The sequence below is a fragment of the Maylandia zebra genome, linkage group LG6 (genome assembly GCF_041146795.1).
Source record: "Maylandia zebra isolate NMK-2024a linkage group LG6, Mzebra_GT3a, whole genome shotgun sequence".
NCBI classification, from domain to species: domain Eukaryota; kingdom Metazoa; phylum Chordata; class Actinopteri; order Cichliformes; family Cichlidae; genus Maylandia; species Maylandia zebra.
In genome coordinates this window covers 10,764,075-10,785,529 of record NC_135172.1, presented here as the reverse complement: position 1 = coordinate 10,785,529, position 21,455 = coordinate 10,764,075, and the positions used below count along the sequence as shown (strand labels likewise).

At 42.6% G+C, this 21,455-nt stretch overlaps 1 protein-coding gene across 1 annotated transcript in view; it reads right to left on the bottom strand.

Moving 5' to 3' along the window:
* Positions 1-21,118, bottom strand: part of cacng2b (calcium channel, voltage-dependent, gamma subunit 2b) — a 68,652-nt gene extending 47,534 nt beyond the window's left edge. The window contains exon 1 of the mRNA XM_004574680.4: positions 18,779-21,118. Within this exon, the coding sequence (XP_004574737.1) occupies positions 18,779-18,989 (211 nt within the window). The 5' untranslated portion in view covers positions 18,990-21,118. The remainder of the gene's footprint in view (positions 1-18,778) is intronic.
* Between the last annotated feature and the right edge of the window lie 337 nt (positions 21,119-21,455).

The window sequence follows — 21,455 nt, the reverse complement described above, 5'->3', positions numbered from 1 at the left end:
ATTATCTAGAAAGAAGACTGGTAAGCATGGAAATGGTGCAAGTGTAACTTTAACAGTGGAATAATGAATGTGCATGCAAGTAGTGTCTTAGCAACACACACTCAGTCTCCTTGTTAAATTTACACACCATCACACAGCACCACCAGCCCAGTACAAATACAGTCTTTTGCTGGGTCATTTAGCAGCTGCAGTTGATCAATGAGTAGTTAAAAGTCCAGTAACTGATTCACTCCACACCTATTTACTGTATGTCTCTCTGTGCCTCTCCAGTTCAGTCCTAAGGGAGGGATTAGTAGTATACTGCAGGACTGAACCCCAAGTCATTTAAACCTTGTTTTTCAGATCATATCTGCATAAATTATGATTTTACAAATTGACTGCCATTTGTACAATTTTGCATGGCTGAAACACAAAGAAAACGGCCATTGTCTACATACAGTTGGCCATTGCTATATACTATATACTTGCTATTACTATATATATGCACATACATTTAGAAGCTCTAGCTGTGTAGGTCAGCAAAAAGGGGAACTTCACAGATAAAACCATCTGTTTAAATAAGCTTTGATCCTATAGGATCAAAGCTTATTTGCAATACTTGCAAATACTCTACAAGGACAATAAAGGGTGAGTGGTTCCCTCTGACTCCAACAGTGTCAGGTTGAGAATCCATTCTACCCCCCAGGTACAGGAGCTTCTGCAGCAGGACTGATGGAACCACCAGCTAACACAGCAGCATGCTAAGGAACCTAGCTAGTGTAGCTACACTGTACACTGCTAAGCAGAGGACTGTTTAATGTACTGATTTAATGAAGTGATAAAACTTTATGTTGAGATATGTGTTCAGAGAGAGGCTGTTGGGTGGTTATCGCCACCATTCTCGTTAAGTCGACGTAAGTTATGTGCCACACATACACAAGGTATGGCATGCAAACTAACAGTCCTCTTTTCTGACTTAACCCTAACCCTAACCACATGTTTCGACTTGTCACACATACGTTCTGACATTCAGGCTCAGTCACACTGGAGTAAAAACTAAACGGGAGCGTCTTTGCGACGAGGAAACGTTGGTGGTTGACCAATGCTAGCAATTAATTTTTACCCATTTTGTGACCACTTGGAAGCAGTTGGGCAACCAACTGGTCACCCAGAGGATGAGTGTTCAACAAACAATCTCCTTGGATGTATTTTTGTTATATTTCTATTTAAAACTAAGGTTGCCAGGCACCTCTGTCCTTTTTATATCACTGTTTTGCAGAAACTAGGTCACTATTTGTAGCAGAATTTCAGATTTTTTTTGTTCTATGAGGTTAAGACTGCACTCTGAATTTTAGTAGTTAATGTTAAGTCCAACAGATTTGCAATTTTTGCTGATTTATCAGTTAATCCCAGTGTTGTCACAAACAGATTGCCAACTAGACCCCATTAAATCACAAACTGATAGCAGACTGAATCCATCTTACTGCCGTTTTATCTCCAACTTAAAGCACCAAAGTCACTTCAAGGACGGTACGTGACTGCGAGTGGTGGGATGCCTGGTGCCGTCTTTGAAGCAACCATATCGAAGGCAATGAAATATTTGTGCCTTGGTCTCGAACCACTGTTTTGCCTAGTGTGTCTGCATTACACACCTTCCATTTCTAATGCACCTTTAGTTACAGTGTGCAACTGTGCTTCAAAGGAGTGCATTTGATATATGCGCTTCTTTATTTAGCACTGCACAAGAGTGATTGTTCCCTTCGACCTTTACATTATTATAGTGTTATATATTTGTATTAATTTAAATCTAATAAACAGATTAATTTTAATCGTGTCATTTGAAGTATTATTTAAAATGCCACCAATTATGATAATTATCCCGAGACTGAGTAATGTTGTTTATCTGTTTGAGAATGATTTATGAGGCTGATTTAATAGCCTAAACCTACAGCTGAACATGTCCAGAAGGCAAAGCCATGGTTTTGTGAACCTAAAGCTAATACATGCAAATGACTAATTATGAATTTATGCAGGCTCATTTTCATCTATACTGTTTCCTCCATGCACGCAAGAGTCAACCTCAGCTGTGAATTATAGTAATGACCACATACTGGCCTCTTTACTTTGTAGAGGTTAACAGAGCTGAAGCACTCAGTGAGGACTGGAGGTACTTACTGCAAGTAAATGTCCATCAATGAATTACTATACTCAGTATGCTGTATTATAAGTATCACTCAATTGTGTCTGAGAGAATTGGCATCTGCTAAATTTATTGCTCTAATTTTCCATCTTCAATCTTAAAGACTTTACCTCAAGTATGGAACTCAAGCATCTATCCTCAGAAAGTATTCCCAAACATCTGTAAAAGTACTTTGATGTAAAAGAAAAAGAGCAGTTCTTCTTTGAATACTTGACTTTTAATACTTTAGAATTTTCTTAATAATTCATCTTTTTACAGGTTCTCAAAAGGCCTTCTAATCCTTGTTCATCAGTAGGCGGATGTGGTTTGATCAATTTTCTTTTGCAGTAACCAAACAATGCACCAACAGTCATCAAATTCTTGTTCAAATATTGTCGCTCTGATCGGTGCAAGGAGCACAGCCATTTAGACTCATTCCATCAGTCTGCACAGAAAGGAAACATTTGTTTTCCAGGTCTTTGAAAGCTTAGGCTTTAAAGCTGCTCTCAGATGACCTGCGCACTTAATAAAATGTTCTTGCTGTCGAGGTCTGCCAATCAAACATATCTGATGCATCACATATTCAGTACCTGTAAATTCCCAAACTAACTCACGACCCAGGACACGCTGGAGAGATTATATCTCTCGGCTGGCCTGGGAACGTCTTGGTGTTCCCCCGGATAAGCTGGAGGAGGTGGCTGGGGAGAGGGAGGTCTGGGCCTCTTTGCTTAGGCTGCTGCCCCCGCGACCCGGCCTCGGATAAAGCGGATGAGGATGGATGGATGGACTCACGAAAAATGCATCCAGATGGCAACACGCACACACACATACGATTTACAACAGACCACGAATCATAACGGCAGACAGTGGAGTTTATTACAGCCTTCATAGTGTTGCACCATTATCACTACTGTGAGTTAGACACATCTGCAGTGTGGCTATAAACATCTTCTGCTGACCATGAAGACTTGGTGAATCATAACCTCACACCTTGTTCTTTGTGCATCTGCATGTCTCTCAGTTAATATCTTTCTATTTTTATGAAGCATATAGTTAGTGCTGATCAGGTGACTCTGAGTCCTCCTTTAGTTATGCTGTAATAGGCCTAGGCTGCTGGGCCTTCCCATGATGCATGATGCATTCTTCACTCACCTTTTCTCACTCTCTGTGTGTTAATAGCCCACTCTGTACTTAATCATTAGTTAGCTCTCTTCCACAGCATGTCTTTTGTCCTGTCTTCCTCCCATTAGCCTGAACCAGACACAGCAGATGGCTGCCGCTCCCCAAGCCTGGTTGTGCTGGAGGTTTCTTCCTGTTAAAAGGGAGTTTTTCCTTTCTACTGTTGCCAAGTGCTTGCTCAAAAAGGGTCATCTGATTATTTGAATTTCCTCTGTATTATTGTGCGATTTTACCTTATAATATAAAGCACCTTGAAGTGAATGTTCATACACTCTGTAAAAAGAATTGAGAGGAATAATAACTGGAGTGTCCATGAGTCGTAGTGTCATGTTCAGGTGCTTTGCTCATCTTCACTGACAAACGTAAACCCTGTAATTCAATTGCTGCTCAAAGCATATCAAATCTGTCATGTTTTAATATACCTCAGTCATAAAAGTGACATTTGAAGTAAGCCAAACCAACTTTGTGTCACCATGTGGCCTAATGCTGAGTGAAGTGCAACAGGATCTGGCACTGTGACTGCTATCGTAGTGTTCATTCACACTTCAGTGTCTGCCAGGTTGTGCAAAAAGTGGCCTCGGTGGTTTGTGTCCTGGATTGTATCCCGCAGTAGTGCATCTGCATCCAGGCAACATAAATATCATTCTAGTGCATCATAGTACTGTTTCCTGTATTAGTTAAGAGCCTAAACAAACACAAATGACTTACTTCTAAATGTTACATTTCAACAGGTAGGAGGATTGGTAGCTCATATCTACTGACGTCAAGTTTCGACAGTGTTTGTATATGTGTGTGTGTCTGTGTGTAAGACTGAGTCGTTGTACTTAACACATTGCTTAACCTTACAAATTTGACCTCTGAACACCTCTTTAATGAGAAGTGCATGTGTTTGTGCTCTGTAAATGAAGGGCCAACGTCACGACATCACCTCAGGGACTGGCTTCTGTAATTTCTTCTGTATGCAGCCGTCTCTGCCCGGCTGTACACACAAGTCCGAACTGCCAAGCTCTGTACCAAGGCTGCACGTTATTACTCACACAATGAATGTGAGAACACAATTACATAACGCGCATGCGTGCGGGTAACGTTAGTTTGGCTGCGTGTGCGCAATGTGCTTGCGTCTTAAATGTGTGCAAGCAGTCCACGTTTAACTCATATTGCGTGTGCTGTGCTGAGATCAGCTTATTTTACTATCAGGTAATCAATTGACTAATGTATTGTTTACAGGAAAGTGAGACTGTGAACACACACACAGGCATTATGTTTATGAGTCATGTGGCTTAGAGATGACAGCATTGTTACTCCATCAGTTCGACCATATGTTACTACTAATGCAGATTTCTTATCGGCTTTACCCTGTGTTCGTAATGACAGCAGCCCACTCGAGCTGTCGCTCTGCTGTGACTGATGTGGGCAGGGTCACAGGCTCTCGTGACTTCTATCTAATGAGCACATGGATGTTGTAGTATTTTTCCTTCTAACAATAAAGAGTGTTTGCATCGTCACCATGTGACCACAAATACTCTTTGCAAATGTAAATGTAACAGGTTTATATGCACATACATGCACTGCCTGGTCATTCCCTTTGACTCCTGTTGTCTGCAGGATTAGGGAGCAGTCGGCCTGTCAGCACCTCTCCCACCAGGCGTTAAACAGACTGTGTGGAGGTGCCAACAGATCCCCACTACACCACAGTCAGCCTACTATACTGTAAAACAAAGAATGTGACATACTGTTACTGTTACTACTGTAAGAGGCTGGGCTCTTACAATCTGTGACAACACAGATTGTAATACAATGCAAGTCATTCTGGATTATTTAAAATAAAGCCTATAGATCGTTTCGGTGTGGTTTAACAGTCAAGGATTGGCTTACACTACAGAAATAATGCACATGTGCAGGATAGTGCTGCTACTACATCGCTCTGGCACACCTTCCTCTTGTAACACCACAGTCTGCTAACAGCTTTGTCCTGTTGCATAACCCTGTTAGTGAAACACTTCAGCATCCGCAGAACAAACACATGACCGGACACACTGCTGTAGTTTTCAAAAGCAATTTTAATGTTAACACTGGAGGCTTTGGATGCCCTGTGACCCCAAACATATCAAAAAAGATTTACAAATATAATGAGGGATTTGATTTGATTCAAAATGTAAATGTATTCAGTCTAAAAACAACAGTCTTTCTTCAAAAATACCCACCAAATTAAAATTACGTTAGTGCTCACTGTCCTCTGCCTGGATATTGTCCTCCATGAAAATTATTACTGATCAGAAATGACTTGTGTATATAATTGTATTGAGACTGAAAAAAAAGTTTGGTTAAAGGTTGGAATAATTTTAGTATTTGACTATACAGTACATGAAAATATTTTGAATTTTTAAGATTTTACTAATGGACTATGTTCACACATTTATGAACTACATCTGCATGTTTACCAACGCATCATTAGAGGTGGGCAGATTGATCCAAATATTGGTAATAAACACCGGTATTGGTATCGGATCTGATCCTCCCAGTTCAGTATGTAGAACCAGTGGATTTTGCTAAATGAATTCATTTTTTTGCAAATGAAAAAGTATGCCTCAAACATGACAGATGGCTGAACCTTTTTTTGTTGACTCTCACGTCTGTTTTTTGTAAAAGCTGATTTCATTGTGTTGATTGATTATTGCGGAAAGTAAACATTTACAGGGATTTATTGGTCATTAAAATGTGTTTTGGAATTTGGAAAGACGATAATTCATCTTATAAATCATGACATACTGCTGTCTCCTACAAATAAGCTGCCTTTAGAGGTTAAAGATATTGATATTCTTCAAACTTCAATTCTGTGGTAAACAATCAACAGTTAATATGTCAATGAATCGTTTCATTGAGTCCCATATGGAAAAGATATATATAAATCTTTCCCTTGAAAAATTATATAATGAAACTTGTATGTTTTGGATACTTACTAAAACAATATATGAAAGTAATGAGAAAGTGGCCACTTTCATGAGTAAATCATATAAGTAGGGATGGGTATCGTTTAGGTTTTATCCGATACCGGTGCCAAATCGGTACTTTTGAAACGGTGCCGGTGCTTAAACGGTGCTCGAACCGGTGCTTAAAGAATGGAGAACACAAACTTTGTCCAAAAACCTCTCATGTTCAGCTGTTTTTTTTTTTTTTGTAAAAAGATAACAATGTTAGCCTTTTCTGCAGCTATGGGGCATATATGGTATCACTCTTGGCTGGAAGCAGTGCTTAAACAATGGAAAAAAAACACAAACTTTGTCCAAAAACCTCTCATGTCTCAGCTGTTTCCCACTTTTTCTTTGGTCATTTTAGCCTTTTTGTCCAGGGTGAAGGGAGTATCTGCCATCAAACAAGAAGACAGCCGCATGTAGCTATGATCATGTTTGCTAGTTCACCTTACATGCATTAATGTAATAACGTGGTTAGCCTACTCAACGTAAATTACACTCAAACAACATTAAGCGACTCACGCAGAGAAGAACGGCTTCTGCTGCCATCATCATCCTCATCATTTCTGCTACACTGGCAGGGCTAGGGGCCAGGACTCTATTCTTCGGGTTTTTGGGGGATGTTGCTCCGGGTCCGATAACTGGCAACCCACCCAACGTGCACAGTGTGAGGTCTCGCAGCAAGCTATCAAATACGGCGCATTTCTCGGCTTTTAAAAAAATGCTATGCGTCGCCAGGTGTTTCATCGGATTCGAGGTGTTACCTCCTTTGACAGTATCACAGTATCAGCTTAAAGCACTTGTTGCAGGCTGCTGAGTTTGCATCTTTTGCTGTGAAGTACAGCCAGACTTTTGACCGCTTCGCCTTGGGCATTTTTAATCTGTAGCTCTGCTCTAACAGAACGTACGTACCTGGCCCCGCCTACTATCCTCGGAAACGTAAAATTATTGGCTAGAAGTGTATCACAGCTCAGGAAAAAAAAGCACCGAAATAAAGCACCGAAATGTGCGCTGCTTTTCGGTCTGGTTACTACCGTTTATGTCAGAACCGGTGCCATCATGGCACCGGACACCGGTACCCATCCCTACATATAAGCCTTATATGATTCACCACATGAAGTAGGCATCTTATGCAAGTCTTTTATAAGCTTTTACTATTTCTTTTCCATATGGGGTTTATATGTTTAGATTGTTGTCATATTTCCTTTAACTATTTAATTTTTTTGTATTTATTTATTTACTTTTTTCTTTATTGCTGTGAAGGTTTTGCAAAACTGTCCATTTATTGTTATTATTAGTTTCATTGCCTTATTTAGAACAATGCTTGTGTGTTGTCGTGTCTCTACTACACTTGTGCGTGCGCTCGCTCTTTTGCACGTAGCTGTTTGCTGCGTGTGTGATTGATGCCCCTCCCATGGCGCGGACTGGAGTGTGTGTGTCAGTCCCAGGTGGTGTGAGTGCTCGTAAACAGTCGCTTTGATTGAGAGGCCGTGATGCCTGTGTGACAGCCGGCCTTGTGCTGCCAACAGAGCTCTGCATCACCATAGTTACGCCGTGTCATGTGGCCATAGATGCCCAGCAATGCCATGAAAGAGGACAAGCAACACTGCTACAAAAAGGAAGTGGACTGACTGCATTAATTGGTTAACACAGAGAAGGTTGGGGTAATATAAACTAAATTAATTAAAATAGTTTTTCTCATTTTAATTTGCTCCATTTGGATCTTGGGCTGTCTTGGGGGGAGTAATGGTGTATGTTTATATAAACATGCCTCTGAGAAAAAGTGGTAAAACCCATGTAAAACATTTGTTCACGGTCATGACAATGACTCGGGTGCTCAAGGACACAGACAGGAAAAACACAATTTCTGGGTTTATCCATCCATCCGTGTTCTCCCACTTATCCACTTTAGGGTCTCGGCAGGGCTGGATCCTATCCCACATGTCATAGGATACACCCTAGATGGGTTGCCAGTCTATCACCGGGCTAACACAGAGAGACAGACAATAATTCAAACTCACGTTCACACCTACAGACAATTCAGAATTACCAATTAACCCAACATGCATGCCCTTAGGCCGTGGGAGGAAGCTGGAGTACCTGGAACCCACGCAGGCACTGGGAGAACACGTAAACGCCACATGGTGGAGTCGAGCCCAGGACCCGCTTCCTGTACTAAACTACTGCACTAATGTTTTTCCAGTTATATTATGTAATCAAAACAACAACAACAAAAAAACAACCAAATAGAACTTAAGCTCTTAAACCCAAATGATTGTATTATTATTTTTTCCTTTTTAATTCTAATGCCAGTTTTCATTAGCTTTTACAAGCCTGTGATAATGGGATGCAGGATTACTAAAAGAAAATGAATAAATAAAAGTCAGCCTGAGGTCACTTGTCGCTTTTCTGTAAGTTAAATTCTTCACTTCACAGAGTTTATGCACGCACAGCAAGTATTTGTAGCCATGCAGCATGGTTATTAACTTCCAATTACAGTTCTCTGTTATGGCGTACAGTTATATAAGTTACACCACAGAATAAGTGTAATTATGCAAGAATGTATAAGTGTGTGCACAATGGCAACATACAAGGTGAGGAGAACACAGAGGCTTCCAGTTTTTGACCAAACAGGTCAGTGTTTTGACTTTCAGCCTGCCAATAAAAATATTAAAAACAATTCTTTTGACCTGGTGCTGAAGAAAAATACAAAATCAGGTCTTTAGCCTAAAATAAACGCTTATCTCCATGGTAACCTAACCCTTACAAGACAGCCTCACAATGACAGAGTCCCTCACTGTCTTTAAACAATCCTTTGCGATACATACATATCCGCACACATAAGCTTACAGGTGTACATAGCGCACAGCCTGTGTTTTTGTCAGTCCAGGCGAGTGCTGCATAGATGGAAATTATTCGACGTGGCAGGGTTTTTAAAGGTTCAGGCGGTTCAGATGGCTTGAGCAGCGAAATGATTTTGAGTGTGATGAAAGCTAAAATTGACGGTGGTACAAACACATACTCGCAGCACACTCTCAGACACTCACACCTCATTCCCAGAAACATATCTGCTGTCACACACACCTCGCTCGCTCTCAAACCCGCCGTGATGGAGATTAATAGCAACATTTAGAGCCTGCTGAGCTCCACCTGTCAAGGCTAGGGCCCCCAGGGCAGCTCCGGTCTGTGCCTACGAACGAGAGACTGTCCCGGGGCAAGATCCATCACGGAAACCCACGACAGGCTGGATCTGTGGAGCCTGCCTCCACAGCTGGACCACCGACACGGGGCCATCCGTCCAGAATGACAGGCACGCTGAGCGGATCCAACTGGAGCAGACTCGATAGCTGCTGGATGGAGGAGTGTGGGGGTCCGAGAGGACGAGTAATGGCTGCAAGGATATTAGGAGGCTGCTCCAGGATACTGTGTGCACTTTTACACAAGTGTAAAATACACATATACACAAAAGTAAAGTTGTCATATGTGATATATATAGATTTAAAGATTAATTCTGCCTGTTCCAACTGATTCTACTGTAAGATCCTATAGCCAGATTCGCCTGTCAGGGTTGCCCTACAGGACTTCCATGGACTAATCTAAAGATGGCAGCCCCACTGGGAGAGGACTCCCAGAACATTTTTGTGTCAACTTTTATTGCTGTAATAAATAAGTCATAAGTAAAAAAGTAACCATACGTTACTTGTTACTTTTTTCTTCATAGAACAAACCAGCAGCATCTGCACAGCTGGGCTGTTGTGGCAAATACTTTACACTTGTCACCAGTTTAATATAACTGAACTGGTTAAGAAGTTTTATGTGGTCGTGTAATAGTAAAACATGTCATTTTGACTGATGTGCCAGTTTGTCAAAGCAGCAGCATATCTCAATTTTCTCTGACTCTTTAGGAAGGAACGTCCGTCCATTTTCATACATGCTTTCCTAATTCTGTCACAGGGTGAAAGATGGTGTACACCCTGGAAAGGTCACTAGTCTGTCACAGGGCTAACAGGGCGACAGATACACATTCACACTCACTTTCACACCAACGACCAATTTTGAAGCACAACGATAATCACCTATCGCGCAGGTCTTTGGACTTTGAGAGGAAGTCAGAGAAAACCTATGAAGGGAAAACATGCAAACTCCACCCAGAAAAGGCCCCAGCTGGTTGGTGGATTCAAACCCAGGACCTTCTTCCTGTGTGGTGACCGTGACACCCACTGCACCACTGAGAGGAAACAGCATAAAGCAAAATTGCTGCTTTTTCGGACAGATTTACTAACTAGCTTACAAAATAGCATGCGTTGGGTTCTTAAAAGTTGGGTTGATATCTAGCACAAAAGACGACATTTTTTGGGGGGTTACATTTTCTATAATTCGCGTGTCGGAAATGCCAGTAAGTCTGATTTAACCCTTGTATGGTGTTCTGTGAGACCCGTTCTCAGTTTTTTTCAAAAGAAAAATTTAACAATTAATTATTTTTTCAACCTGAAATTCATTGGCTTTGGCTTATTTTCTGTGAAGAACATAAATCTGAACTAATTTTCAGTGACCTCATACTGTACCTCCCCCCACGCATTTACATTACATACAAGGTGTTCAGGTCCACTGGACCCAGGTCTAATAAAAGTGTTGAAAGTGTAGGTCCTGTGTTCCCACACTCTGTTTTTCTCCTTTCTGGTGCTGCTGATAGTGTTTTCTTCCCCTCCTGCTCTCGCACAAAGTTGCAACATTGTTGAAAATTCAACTATCAACACCGTCTGCTCTGACATTCCCGCACATTTTACCCTCTTTCTTAAGGGATCCAAATTTTATTTTCTCATCCCCTGTCCCACCTGCAAATTAGGGGCATAATACTATAAATAAGACTTTGCCAGTGTGGTTCTTTATCACAACTGATCAAGATGGCAAAAGATTATCTGCTGCGAGGGCCATCCAATTGATTTTGGAAGAGAGAGGAGCTTCTGATGATGATGCTGACAAAGAGGTTTCAGAATATTTCACATTTCTGAAAATTCAGAGTCTGACAGTGACTTTGAAGAAGAGGATGAGGTTGAGCACCATTTAGTAACAAAACGAAGACGAGCACCCCATCTGCAGCCAGCTCCAGGACCAGAACAAGCCCACCAGACAGCAAGTGAAGAAATACGGATGTCAATAACTGGTGAAATTGAATGGTCTTCTTGCCCAAGAAATGAGCCACCCTGCAGAGCTGTTACTGTGATAAGCCAGGGCCAACACGGCTGACAGTTACTCATGTGCAGGACATCAATTCTTCATTTGAGCTTTTCATCCCAGATTACATCCAGAAAATTATTCTGGATTGCAGTAATCTAGAAGGAAGGTGTGTTTTTGGAGAGAGGTGGAAGGAGATGGACCAAATTGATCTGCAGGCCTACTTTGGGGTTCTTATCCTCGCAGGAGTTTTCAGGTCCAAAGGGGAATCCACAGAATCCTGTGGGATGCAGAAACCGGCAACAACCTTTCCGTGCATCAATGTCTCTGGAAAACTTCAACAAAATTTCCAGGATTATCCGTTTTGATAACCAAGACGACAGACCAGCTCGACGGCAGAGAGACAAGCTAGCTGCCATCAGGACAGTGTGGGATAAGTGTGTGCACCACCTCCCCTGTTTTACAACCCTGGGCCTAATGTCACCATTGATGAGCAGCTGATCCCATTTAGTTGTGAAACATATTGCTTCACGTGTAAATGTGTTGTCTTTCCACTCACTCCACTTGATTATAACTGATTTTTTTTTATAACATTTTATTTAAAAAAAAAACAAAAAACGAGAAGCACATTAATTCATAAATGTGATCTAACAAAGGTAAAGGGAAAAATTTTTACCATGTTTGCTGTTCATATGTCTTGTAATTGGGATGAAGTAAACATCTGTTGAGTAATTTAACATAAAATTGTTTGATAGTGTTAATTTGGAAAGCCAAAACTCTAGCGGGTCCACCAGACCCATGAACACTGGCTGAGTAACAAAAATACGAACACCACACAAGGGTTAAATATTCTCCTCTCTGTATTTTACGTCTTGTGGAACGAACTCTCAGAAACATGAACATCTTTGTGTTTCTGCTTGAAAAATCAGTTGAAATTCAGAATTTTCACTGAAATCTCACGAGCACTCAGCAGCAGGGAGAATTTCATGGTTTCATCCAATAGTTGAGCTATCACGACCGCTTTGTTACGTATTTCAGGATGTCAGTGAGGCAGTTTGAACTGTTTTTGGGAGAGCTGGATCACATTTGAAGAGGCAGAGAAATCATTTCAGAGGGCCTATTGACCTGCAGCAGCGTACAGCTGTGCGTCTAAGGTTTTTACCATCTCCGTTTTGAGCTACGAGCGCGCTTGTTGCCAAATGCAGTGGTCTGATTGGTCAAATCTGTTTATTCACATGTGAAAATTCAGAAAAATCAAGCTTGGTCAGAAAAACATGCCTCCAATTCATCCTATGAAATTTTGAAGTCACTGTAAATGGCTGCAATAAGAACAGAGGAGTTAAAGTATTTTTAATGCACTAAACATTTACACAAGTTTTGCGTGTCCGGTGTGTACAGGCGTGTTTAGACTTCATGTTCTCAACAGGGATTATGGGAAAAAAGTGGGGCATTTTCTTTAAATAAGTTATAAGGCTAAAAATAATTCCAAATAGGTTTTGTTGTCTCTGTTGAGAAGAATTTCCAGTAGTTGGGTGGCTGTGGTTTGACAGCTGCCTTGACCTGTCAGTCACTTCTATTACAGTATCAACAGCAGCACGCCCACAGAGCGCTGCTGGATGCTGACTGTTTGCAGGCCTCTGTGTGGAGACAGAACAACGGTTCTTATTTCTTACACCAGCACTCCTCTTTCAGACATTTTTTAGGATTTGTAGCATTTTATTAAGCAGCTACGTCTTCAACCTTTCCTCTCCTTAGCATGAGTTTGTGTTATTGTAGGAGGGGACAGGTTTACACATTTGCAACATTTTATGGTTCCTGATTATTAATTTCTTGTGAACTACATTGGATGTACTGACCTCAGGGGAAGGACGTATTGTAATTCGGTTCATTTTAAGCTAAGGAGATGACAACAATAGGGCATAATTCTCAGTAAGTGACTTAATATTTGAATGTAGCCTCAACACAAAGGTATTTTTTAGAACTAGTCCTGTGCAATACTGCAAGTCAGTACAGTGCCAATGTTGCAGATACAGATACCAATACAGATGCTGATATTTCTGACCTGTAAAGACAGCTTACATGCAGGAAAGCAGTGTGTCGTGATTTATGGGATGAATCATCAGCAGTTTGCAAAGTCTAAACACATTTTATCGATCACTAAATCACTGTTTTTTTTTTAATTTTCCACAATAATTAATTAACTCAATAAAGCACACCTTTCAGCTTCTCGTGTATTTTGAACCTGGATTTTTTTGGAGACATGAAAATGAGCACTTTGGGTTAACTTTGGGTTAACTTCTGTGTTAAACATAACCCTAAATATCATCATAAAATATGCAGAAAGCTCTAATCTACAATAATGCCTGAAAAAAATCTAACACCCATAACTTGAGGTGAGTGTTGTGGTGATTTGATGCCGTATAAACAAAACTGAATTAACAACATAGACTTATAAATAACTGTATAGAAAACACTGAGGTAACCACAGTGGAAGTTCAGCCTGTCAGTCTAACAGTTTGCATCATTTCATTTATTTCTGGTTGGAACTCGGAGCCTACAGATCCCAGATCGCACATTATCAGGTGACTTTGGAGTAAATCTGTTTGTAATCATCATTTCCCGCTCCCCATATCAAGTAATGAAGCATCCGATAAAGCAGTGGGTGTTCTTTTGCAGTCGGCCGTCCCTCCCTGCACTGACTCTCTGACTAGTGCTTGATATGAAAGATACATGACTTTTTTTGTCCAATCAGATTACTACTGTAATCTGATTACAAGCCATTTGTGCTCTCCATCCACTGATGCACTTACTGGGGCTTTAGATAAAGAGTTGGTCTGCATATTTTTTCTGTGTCAGTAGCTGGATTTTTGTATTCTGGATCCCATGTAATTAGTTACTCCCCTATCCTGGCATATCACTATCTGGGGCTTTAGATAAAGAGGCAGCGTGGAGAGGCTCTGTTGACGATCTAGCACGGCAACGCTACCGGAGCTGTTGGCTATTAGCATAATTAATGTCATCGCCGTAATGCACTCCAATATGGAGACAGAGCCCTGCCGCACGCAGAAAGACACAGGCACTTTTCCATCTGTATACAGAGCAGAGCTTTAAAGCAGAAACATTCACAACTGCAATAACGAACACAAGCTCGACGTGACAGTGCTGCGTGCGTTCTTTGGTGTTGTTGTGACGCCAGCGTTTCACCGTGATGACAAAACCTTTAACATTCACTCAGTAGTTTCTACAAATCACTTACATCACGTATCTAGCACTAATGTAAAATCACTGTCACGCTGTGACGTTTTATGTTAAAAGGCGGGCAAGATAGGTTAGATAGAACGTGGGCCTGTGTGTTAAAGATAGCACAGGATGCCTGAGGGGGTGTGACAGCAAACCAGGGCTGCCTGCTCTTTCTATCTCTTGCCCCCCCTCCACCACCACCACCTCCGTTTTTCTCTTTCTCAACACCTCCCAATTCTTCCTCTCCTCCCTCTCATTCTCTTCTCTGCACCACACAGCCATAAAGCAACTGTAGCTCTGAAGGCGAAGCACAACAGAGCAAGCTGGATCTCTCTCAGATTCCTCTCTGCTCTTAACCATTTCAAATCTCTGGTGCCAAGGACACAGAGCGAGCCTAGAGTGTGAAAAGTAAAGCCACTTAGCGAGGAAAATAAGCATATCACATGGAGCGAGTTGGCGTGGCCGCGTTCACATCCGCGAACGTGTCGTTGATTTGACACAATTTTTTAAAAATTCGGTGCCAAGTTCTTCGGTTTTTGGCCCTTTTTTTGTACCTACGTTCATAAACCAACCGGCGTTACGTGCAACATTTGTTATCCGTGACCCGCGCTCAAAAATGATTGCATAACGTGGACACATGGCCGATCACTCGTAGCTGTTATCACACCTGCACAAAATGAGCCCTTTGTTTAAAATAGAGAAGCTAGCAAGAAGAGTTGTGTGAAATACGCTGCCTTTTGTTTCTGGGCTAAAATTTAAAACAGTGCTCAGGCTGCAGGGTGAAAATATAAATGCTGGAAGGAAAGTACGTTTCACTTTTCATGCAAAACCAAAGATCCGTGTTGTCCAGTGTATTTCTTTTTGCAACAGATGTGTTAGCACCTGAGCGGTGATGGAGGTAGCCATCAGTGGGAAATTCAGTTTGGGTTAACTGAGGCTGTGTTGCCACTGATAAGTGTATTTTTTTTTACATAGACAGCTTATAGAAAGTTTGTTACCTTAATATAGCGACTGAGGTGACTGAGGGTTAGGTTTCAGTTTGGTTCACTGTTGTGCTCTAAACCTTTATCACCCAAGACTCACACAGGACACCAGGACTTATTTTGGTCATTTTGTAATCTCAAAGCTGATTTTTCCATCTGTGGACCTGTGAATGCTTTGAATGCCATGATCCCAAATCTTCTCTTCTATCTGCAACCGTTTGAATTGTGTTTCTAGCGAAATTGCAATATTAAAAAAAGAGCCTAGACCTGATTCTCTGAATGTGGTATAGGACCTTTAAGCGCTTTTCATAACCTGGTTGGTGTTTCGCAGAATGAGCAAGCATTAGCAACTGTTTGTTTCAGTTATTGGGAGCACTGTGCTATTCCTGGGCTAGTGTTCTGTTGAGATCAAGTCGAATTAAAAACCACAGTTACATTTATTGCTGTAGTTTAACTCGTGTAAAACAGACAGACGAAAAAGTGCTACATCTTCCAGGTCTTGGGCACAGGTTACGCTGTTATCTGTAATCTTTCTCATGGCAGACATTTGGAGTCCTCCCAGCAAGGGATGCGCAGGTGTATTAATGATGCATGCTGGTTTACTACCATGGCTTAATGGGACATGTGGTGGAACTAAACCACCTGTGCTTTCCCAAGTTTAAAAAATATCTGTGCAAAACTTCTTTTGATTTAAATCTCTGATTAATCATGAACACGGCCCTTCATGTTTTTGTCCAGCACTAGATGAGCTCATTTACAAAGAGAAAAAGGAAAGATGAGGGTTTTTTTCGTTTACCTTGCACGTGGTCAAAGGATCGACCAAGACATGATGGTGTCTGGCCAGACATGACCTCATCACCTACATACAGAGTCAATACGTGTACAACCAGGAGTCCTACAAAGCTTCAGAGACATAGGAAATATTAAATCATATTTGAAACTGATATTTTAGACAAAACTAGAGATATGATGTATTTCCTTTGATTAGTTCTACGCTAAGATTTGACCAGAACTGGACAATTTTGTGAGAGATGTGCCATCAGCTTCTGTTAGATAGGAACAATGACGGTAGTGCTGTTAGTCCAGGATATAAAAACCTGGTTAAAGGATACATTTTTTTTTAGGAAATACAACAATATTGAGCAAAAAAAGTGATGTCAGTGATGTTCTGATGTAATTAAGTTTTGAAAATTAGTGTGTGATGTTGCAGCTTCATCTGCCACCGGATCACCTCTATGAACTTTTTTTTTTAAAAGAAAGAAGTGATGAAGGGATAATTTAAGATGTTCTGGAAAAATAAGGTGAGATTATTGTATGAGATCAGAGTTTAATGCCATGAAGTCAAACAGCAGGAGAGCTGAGAAAGAAGAGAATACAACATGATGTTGTGCCATGGAAAAAAACATTTAAAATTTGATGATCAAGTGAAAGAAGCAGCTGGAGTTGTCATTTTAAGTTTCACTACACGTCTTTTCTATCTTTGCCATGAAACTGAAAAGAAATAAATAATATGAGGACAGAATCTACAGGACTTACTGATAACAAGCTCGTCTTCTAATCATTTCTGTGAGCATGAATAACAAAGGTGTGCGACAGGATCAGGCTTCATGGCTCGACCGGTGTGACAACGTGAGGTCACAATCAGGGAGCGGCGCGTCACAGCATCCTCACTGTCGCACACACACAGTCTCACACACACACATATACATGAGTAATAGGTAGGTGCTGATTATGACATCAAACCAGACTCAGCAACATGTCGCTTTCTGTCAGATTTATCACAAAGGTGCTGATTTCAAGGCCCGATTCAACGTGCGAACACCGTGTTGCACACAGAGCTTCTTGCTTTCTATCCCTCCTTCTCCCAAACGCCCGTCCGGGCTAACGTTGAACAGAGCAGTCGTGCAGCCTCGCTGAATCGTGGGAGAAATCCCACAAATGCAGTGAATCTCCGTCACTCGAATCTGTGGGCTTGATATTGCGTGATTTATGATCACGACCGATTGAACATGAATGCCGTATGTAAAGTGTGCGCGTGTGTGTGCGTGACCCTCTGCAGTGCGAGCGTTTGTGTGCATGTGTCAAAGACGCTTTCGCACACAGAGACACTTCACAGCTTTTCCTTTTGTATGATCACAAACTCACACTGCAAACTCGCATATGCTTTCCCCTCTCTCTCCCTCCACCAAAAACCGCTCTTCCTGCACACATCAAAGACACATTCATGCCAGTTTTCTATCCATCTCTGCTCCCAAACACGGCTGTATAGCAGGGTTTTTTTCATTATCCCTTTGCAGCCAGTATTTTGAACACAGCAGTGCACCTCCATAGATTTACAATCAAAAAAGTTAAAACTGACTTTTTTTTCCTTGTTCTGTTTTTTTTTAGTAGAATCCCAATAACCCCAGCTCTAAAATAAGCCCTGCTGATGCATCACATTGGTTTCCCCTCTGTGATGCAAGGATTTTGGATTTCGCTCCCCATCTACATCTACAAGACTAGTATGGAGAGCAGGAGGGATTACTGTGATCGCTGAATTGCTCCCCCCACATAGACGTAAGTAAGAAATATGGGTTCATCAGCCTGCCGCGGAGATAAACTTAGCTGTACACCTGGCTGGACCGTGTGTGCCATGTGGAGCCCGCTGTGGCAGTTTGCTAAGTGGGCCAGGCTGCTCTCTGCTGGGACAATTAAAAAGACATTCTGGCCACACTGGCCATGACAGACCATGAGGGCAGCCCCAAAACCGCGGACAAGGATGTGACCATTTGGTAGACAAGCCATCCAAATCACTGCTCAGGAAGAAGCTGCATTCATTTCAACACACAAAGAAGGAATGATGTCACACAGATAGATAGACAGATAGTGTGGGAATGGATGCAGAGTACATACAGAATAGTGTGGGCATGTGAGTGCAACTGCAGGACTGTGTGAATGTGTGTGTGGGCATGCAGGGATCGATCTGCTTGTGTGCCTGTGTGTGGTGTTGTTGGTGTGTATATATATATATATACACACACACACATGTATATACGCATATGTGTGACTTCTACAGCACAGCTCCAGCTCACCTTCCAAGCAGCAGGTCCTCCAGAGGCCCGAGTGCGTCATCACCTCCTCGTTCTTCTTGCTGGTCTCGTTTTCGTTGTTGCTCTTGATCTTGCAGACGCCGCGCGAGTACAGCCAGTAGTCTGTCCCCACGGCGATGGTCATGAGGCTGAAGGCAGCGAAGGCCCCCACCGTGGTCAGCAGCATCTGAACCCCGCGGTCAAACACGCCCATGTTGCCGCATTCCACGAAAGGGGGGCCCCCTTTCCTCTTGATGTACAGGAAGTAAATATTTGTGAGTTTGCGTCGCCACGCCAGCTCGGAAAACGGGGGGTGGGCGGCGTCGGGCGGGCGACGGTGGCGGGGGGCGGCTGGGGGGGCGGGGGAGTTCGGGGAGCTCGGGGGAAATCGTATGGTTGGTTTTTGGGGGGGTTCTTCAAAAGGGTGAAAAAATGAAGGGAAGGGTGAAGCTCTGAGGTGGATTTGTCGCTGTTTGACCCAACAGAGCAAGGGGGGTGAGGGGGGGTCAAACAGACTTTGGCAATGACAGCAGAACCCTCAGCTCTGAAGCTGTTCGAGTCCTCAAACGGCAGTAAGTTGCCCTGCTCTAGAAAAAAAAAAGTCGACCTAAAAACACAGGCTTCAAGCAGATCCCACAAGAGACCTGGTCTGGGATCTAGGCCTACTTTGTTGAGTTGGAAGGCCTCTAAACGTCAAACTCTGAAAAAGGCCCAGATCAGGAGAAGATGGAGGATTCTGCTCAGCTTCTCCGGGGATGTTTTTAGACCTGATTTGGGCTTTCTGAACCGACTCAAACAGTTACACGTATTACAATCCTCACAGCTTCAACGGTGATGTGATGTGCATGGGAGCGCTTGATTTTTTGTGAAAAATATATATATTTATATATATTTTTTCCACTCACAGAGTCTGTCACACACAGCCTACACTGTCATTCTCCTGCTCTCTCGCACACACACACACACACAACACACTCGCTCGCAAACTTAAACTTTCACGCACCTGTGCATGGACGAGCACCCGCATGCACGCAGGGTGAATTAATTCATACTGAAGAGGAATGAAGAAACATAGGGGGGTGGGTGGAGTGTTGTTAAGACTAACACAGTTGGCGGCCTGATTTCTTTAAAACACTCCCCGAAGAAGGCAAAGCACAGATCTCTAATTAACGATAACACAATTCAGTGATGGCTAGCTCGGTGTGAACCCAGGTGGATCAGTGAATCATGTCAAGCACTTCTGACGAATCAGGCTGAGCACATGTATTCTGATGGGAGACAGGCAAGACAGACAGGCAGGCAGGGCCCGGGATATGTTAGGGAAATTAGGACTAAATGTACCAAAAGGAATGAGAGGACAGACTCAAACCAGCAGAACCAAGCACTTCACCCACCCCAACCACACACACACAGACACACACACACACACACCTCCAAATCAAGGACAGAATGATAAATACTGCCAAATATCAGCCAGTGCCATGACTGCCATAAAAACCAGCCATTCCTTAGAAGACAGGATGGAGAATTTAAAAATAAATAAACAAATAAACCAACCAGGGACGATCAACCCCCCTCCTCCTGCCCCCCTCTTTCTCCAAATAATAGGAATAAAAATCAAGCAAAGAAGAAGAGGAACAACATCAAGTTGTGCAAATCAAACGACAGCCTGCTTAGTTTTCCTTTTTCCTAAAATTCTGGTCCCCAGTTTCCATATGTGGTCCCTAGACCTTTCTCCGGCAACAGTGGAATTCTGCTACAGGGGGACACGGGCAGCGGTACCGACGGCACACCGCGGAGAGAGGGGCGCATCCAGGCGGAGAGGCCGAGCATCACCGGTCACACAGCCGGTCGCAGGCAGGAGGAGGACAAGGAGGCATGGACGAAGCTTCCCGGAGCGTCAGAGCCTCTGCCTCCCGCATCCAAACGGTCCTTAGATGGTTATATCACGGTCAGCCGGAGAACATCGAGGGCACACAGACACACACACACGCACACAGCCGTTTACTGTCATCACATGAAAAAAGATCGGAAATCATCAAAAAAAAAAAGGGGGGGGGGGGGGGAAAGCAGCAATTATTTTATGGCAAGGCTGTCGGGCGTGAGGAGGTGGTGGGGGGTGGGCAGTGTGCGCAAAAAAGGAAGAGGCAAATTTCAAGTCGAGCAACACATCAATCCTCGGTTCCCTCGGTTTCCTTCTTCGCAGCGCCGAGATAGAAGTGGAGAGAGGAGAAAAAGAAGAGGAGGAGGAGGAGGAGGGGGTGGATGATGGTTAGGAGCACAGGATGAAAAAAAAATCGACACAACCAGAAAGCGAGAGAGCGAGGGGGGATGTTCCGTGCGCAGCAGCAGCAGTACTTTACGCAAAAACAAGCGCACTGCAAAAAAAGGAAGAAAAAAACATGCCCTTTACCCACGTCAGTACATCCATCACTTTATTATTTGTCTGAAGCAGTGTGAAAACATGTGCATGTTCCATCAACTCGTTTCTAGAAAGCTTTTCTTTGCACTCCTCTAAGGTTGGGCAACTTCATTTGTAAAACGGCGACAGGCCAGCGCTTTACTGACGGTATGACACGGACATGACACTGAAAGTGTACTAAGGAGCACGAGTTTAAAACAAAGGTCAGAAAAATTAGCTGGTGTAGGATAAAACGATAAAAAGTAGATTTTTAAAAAG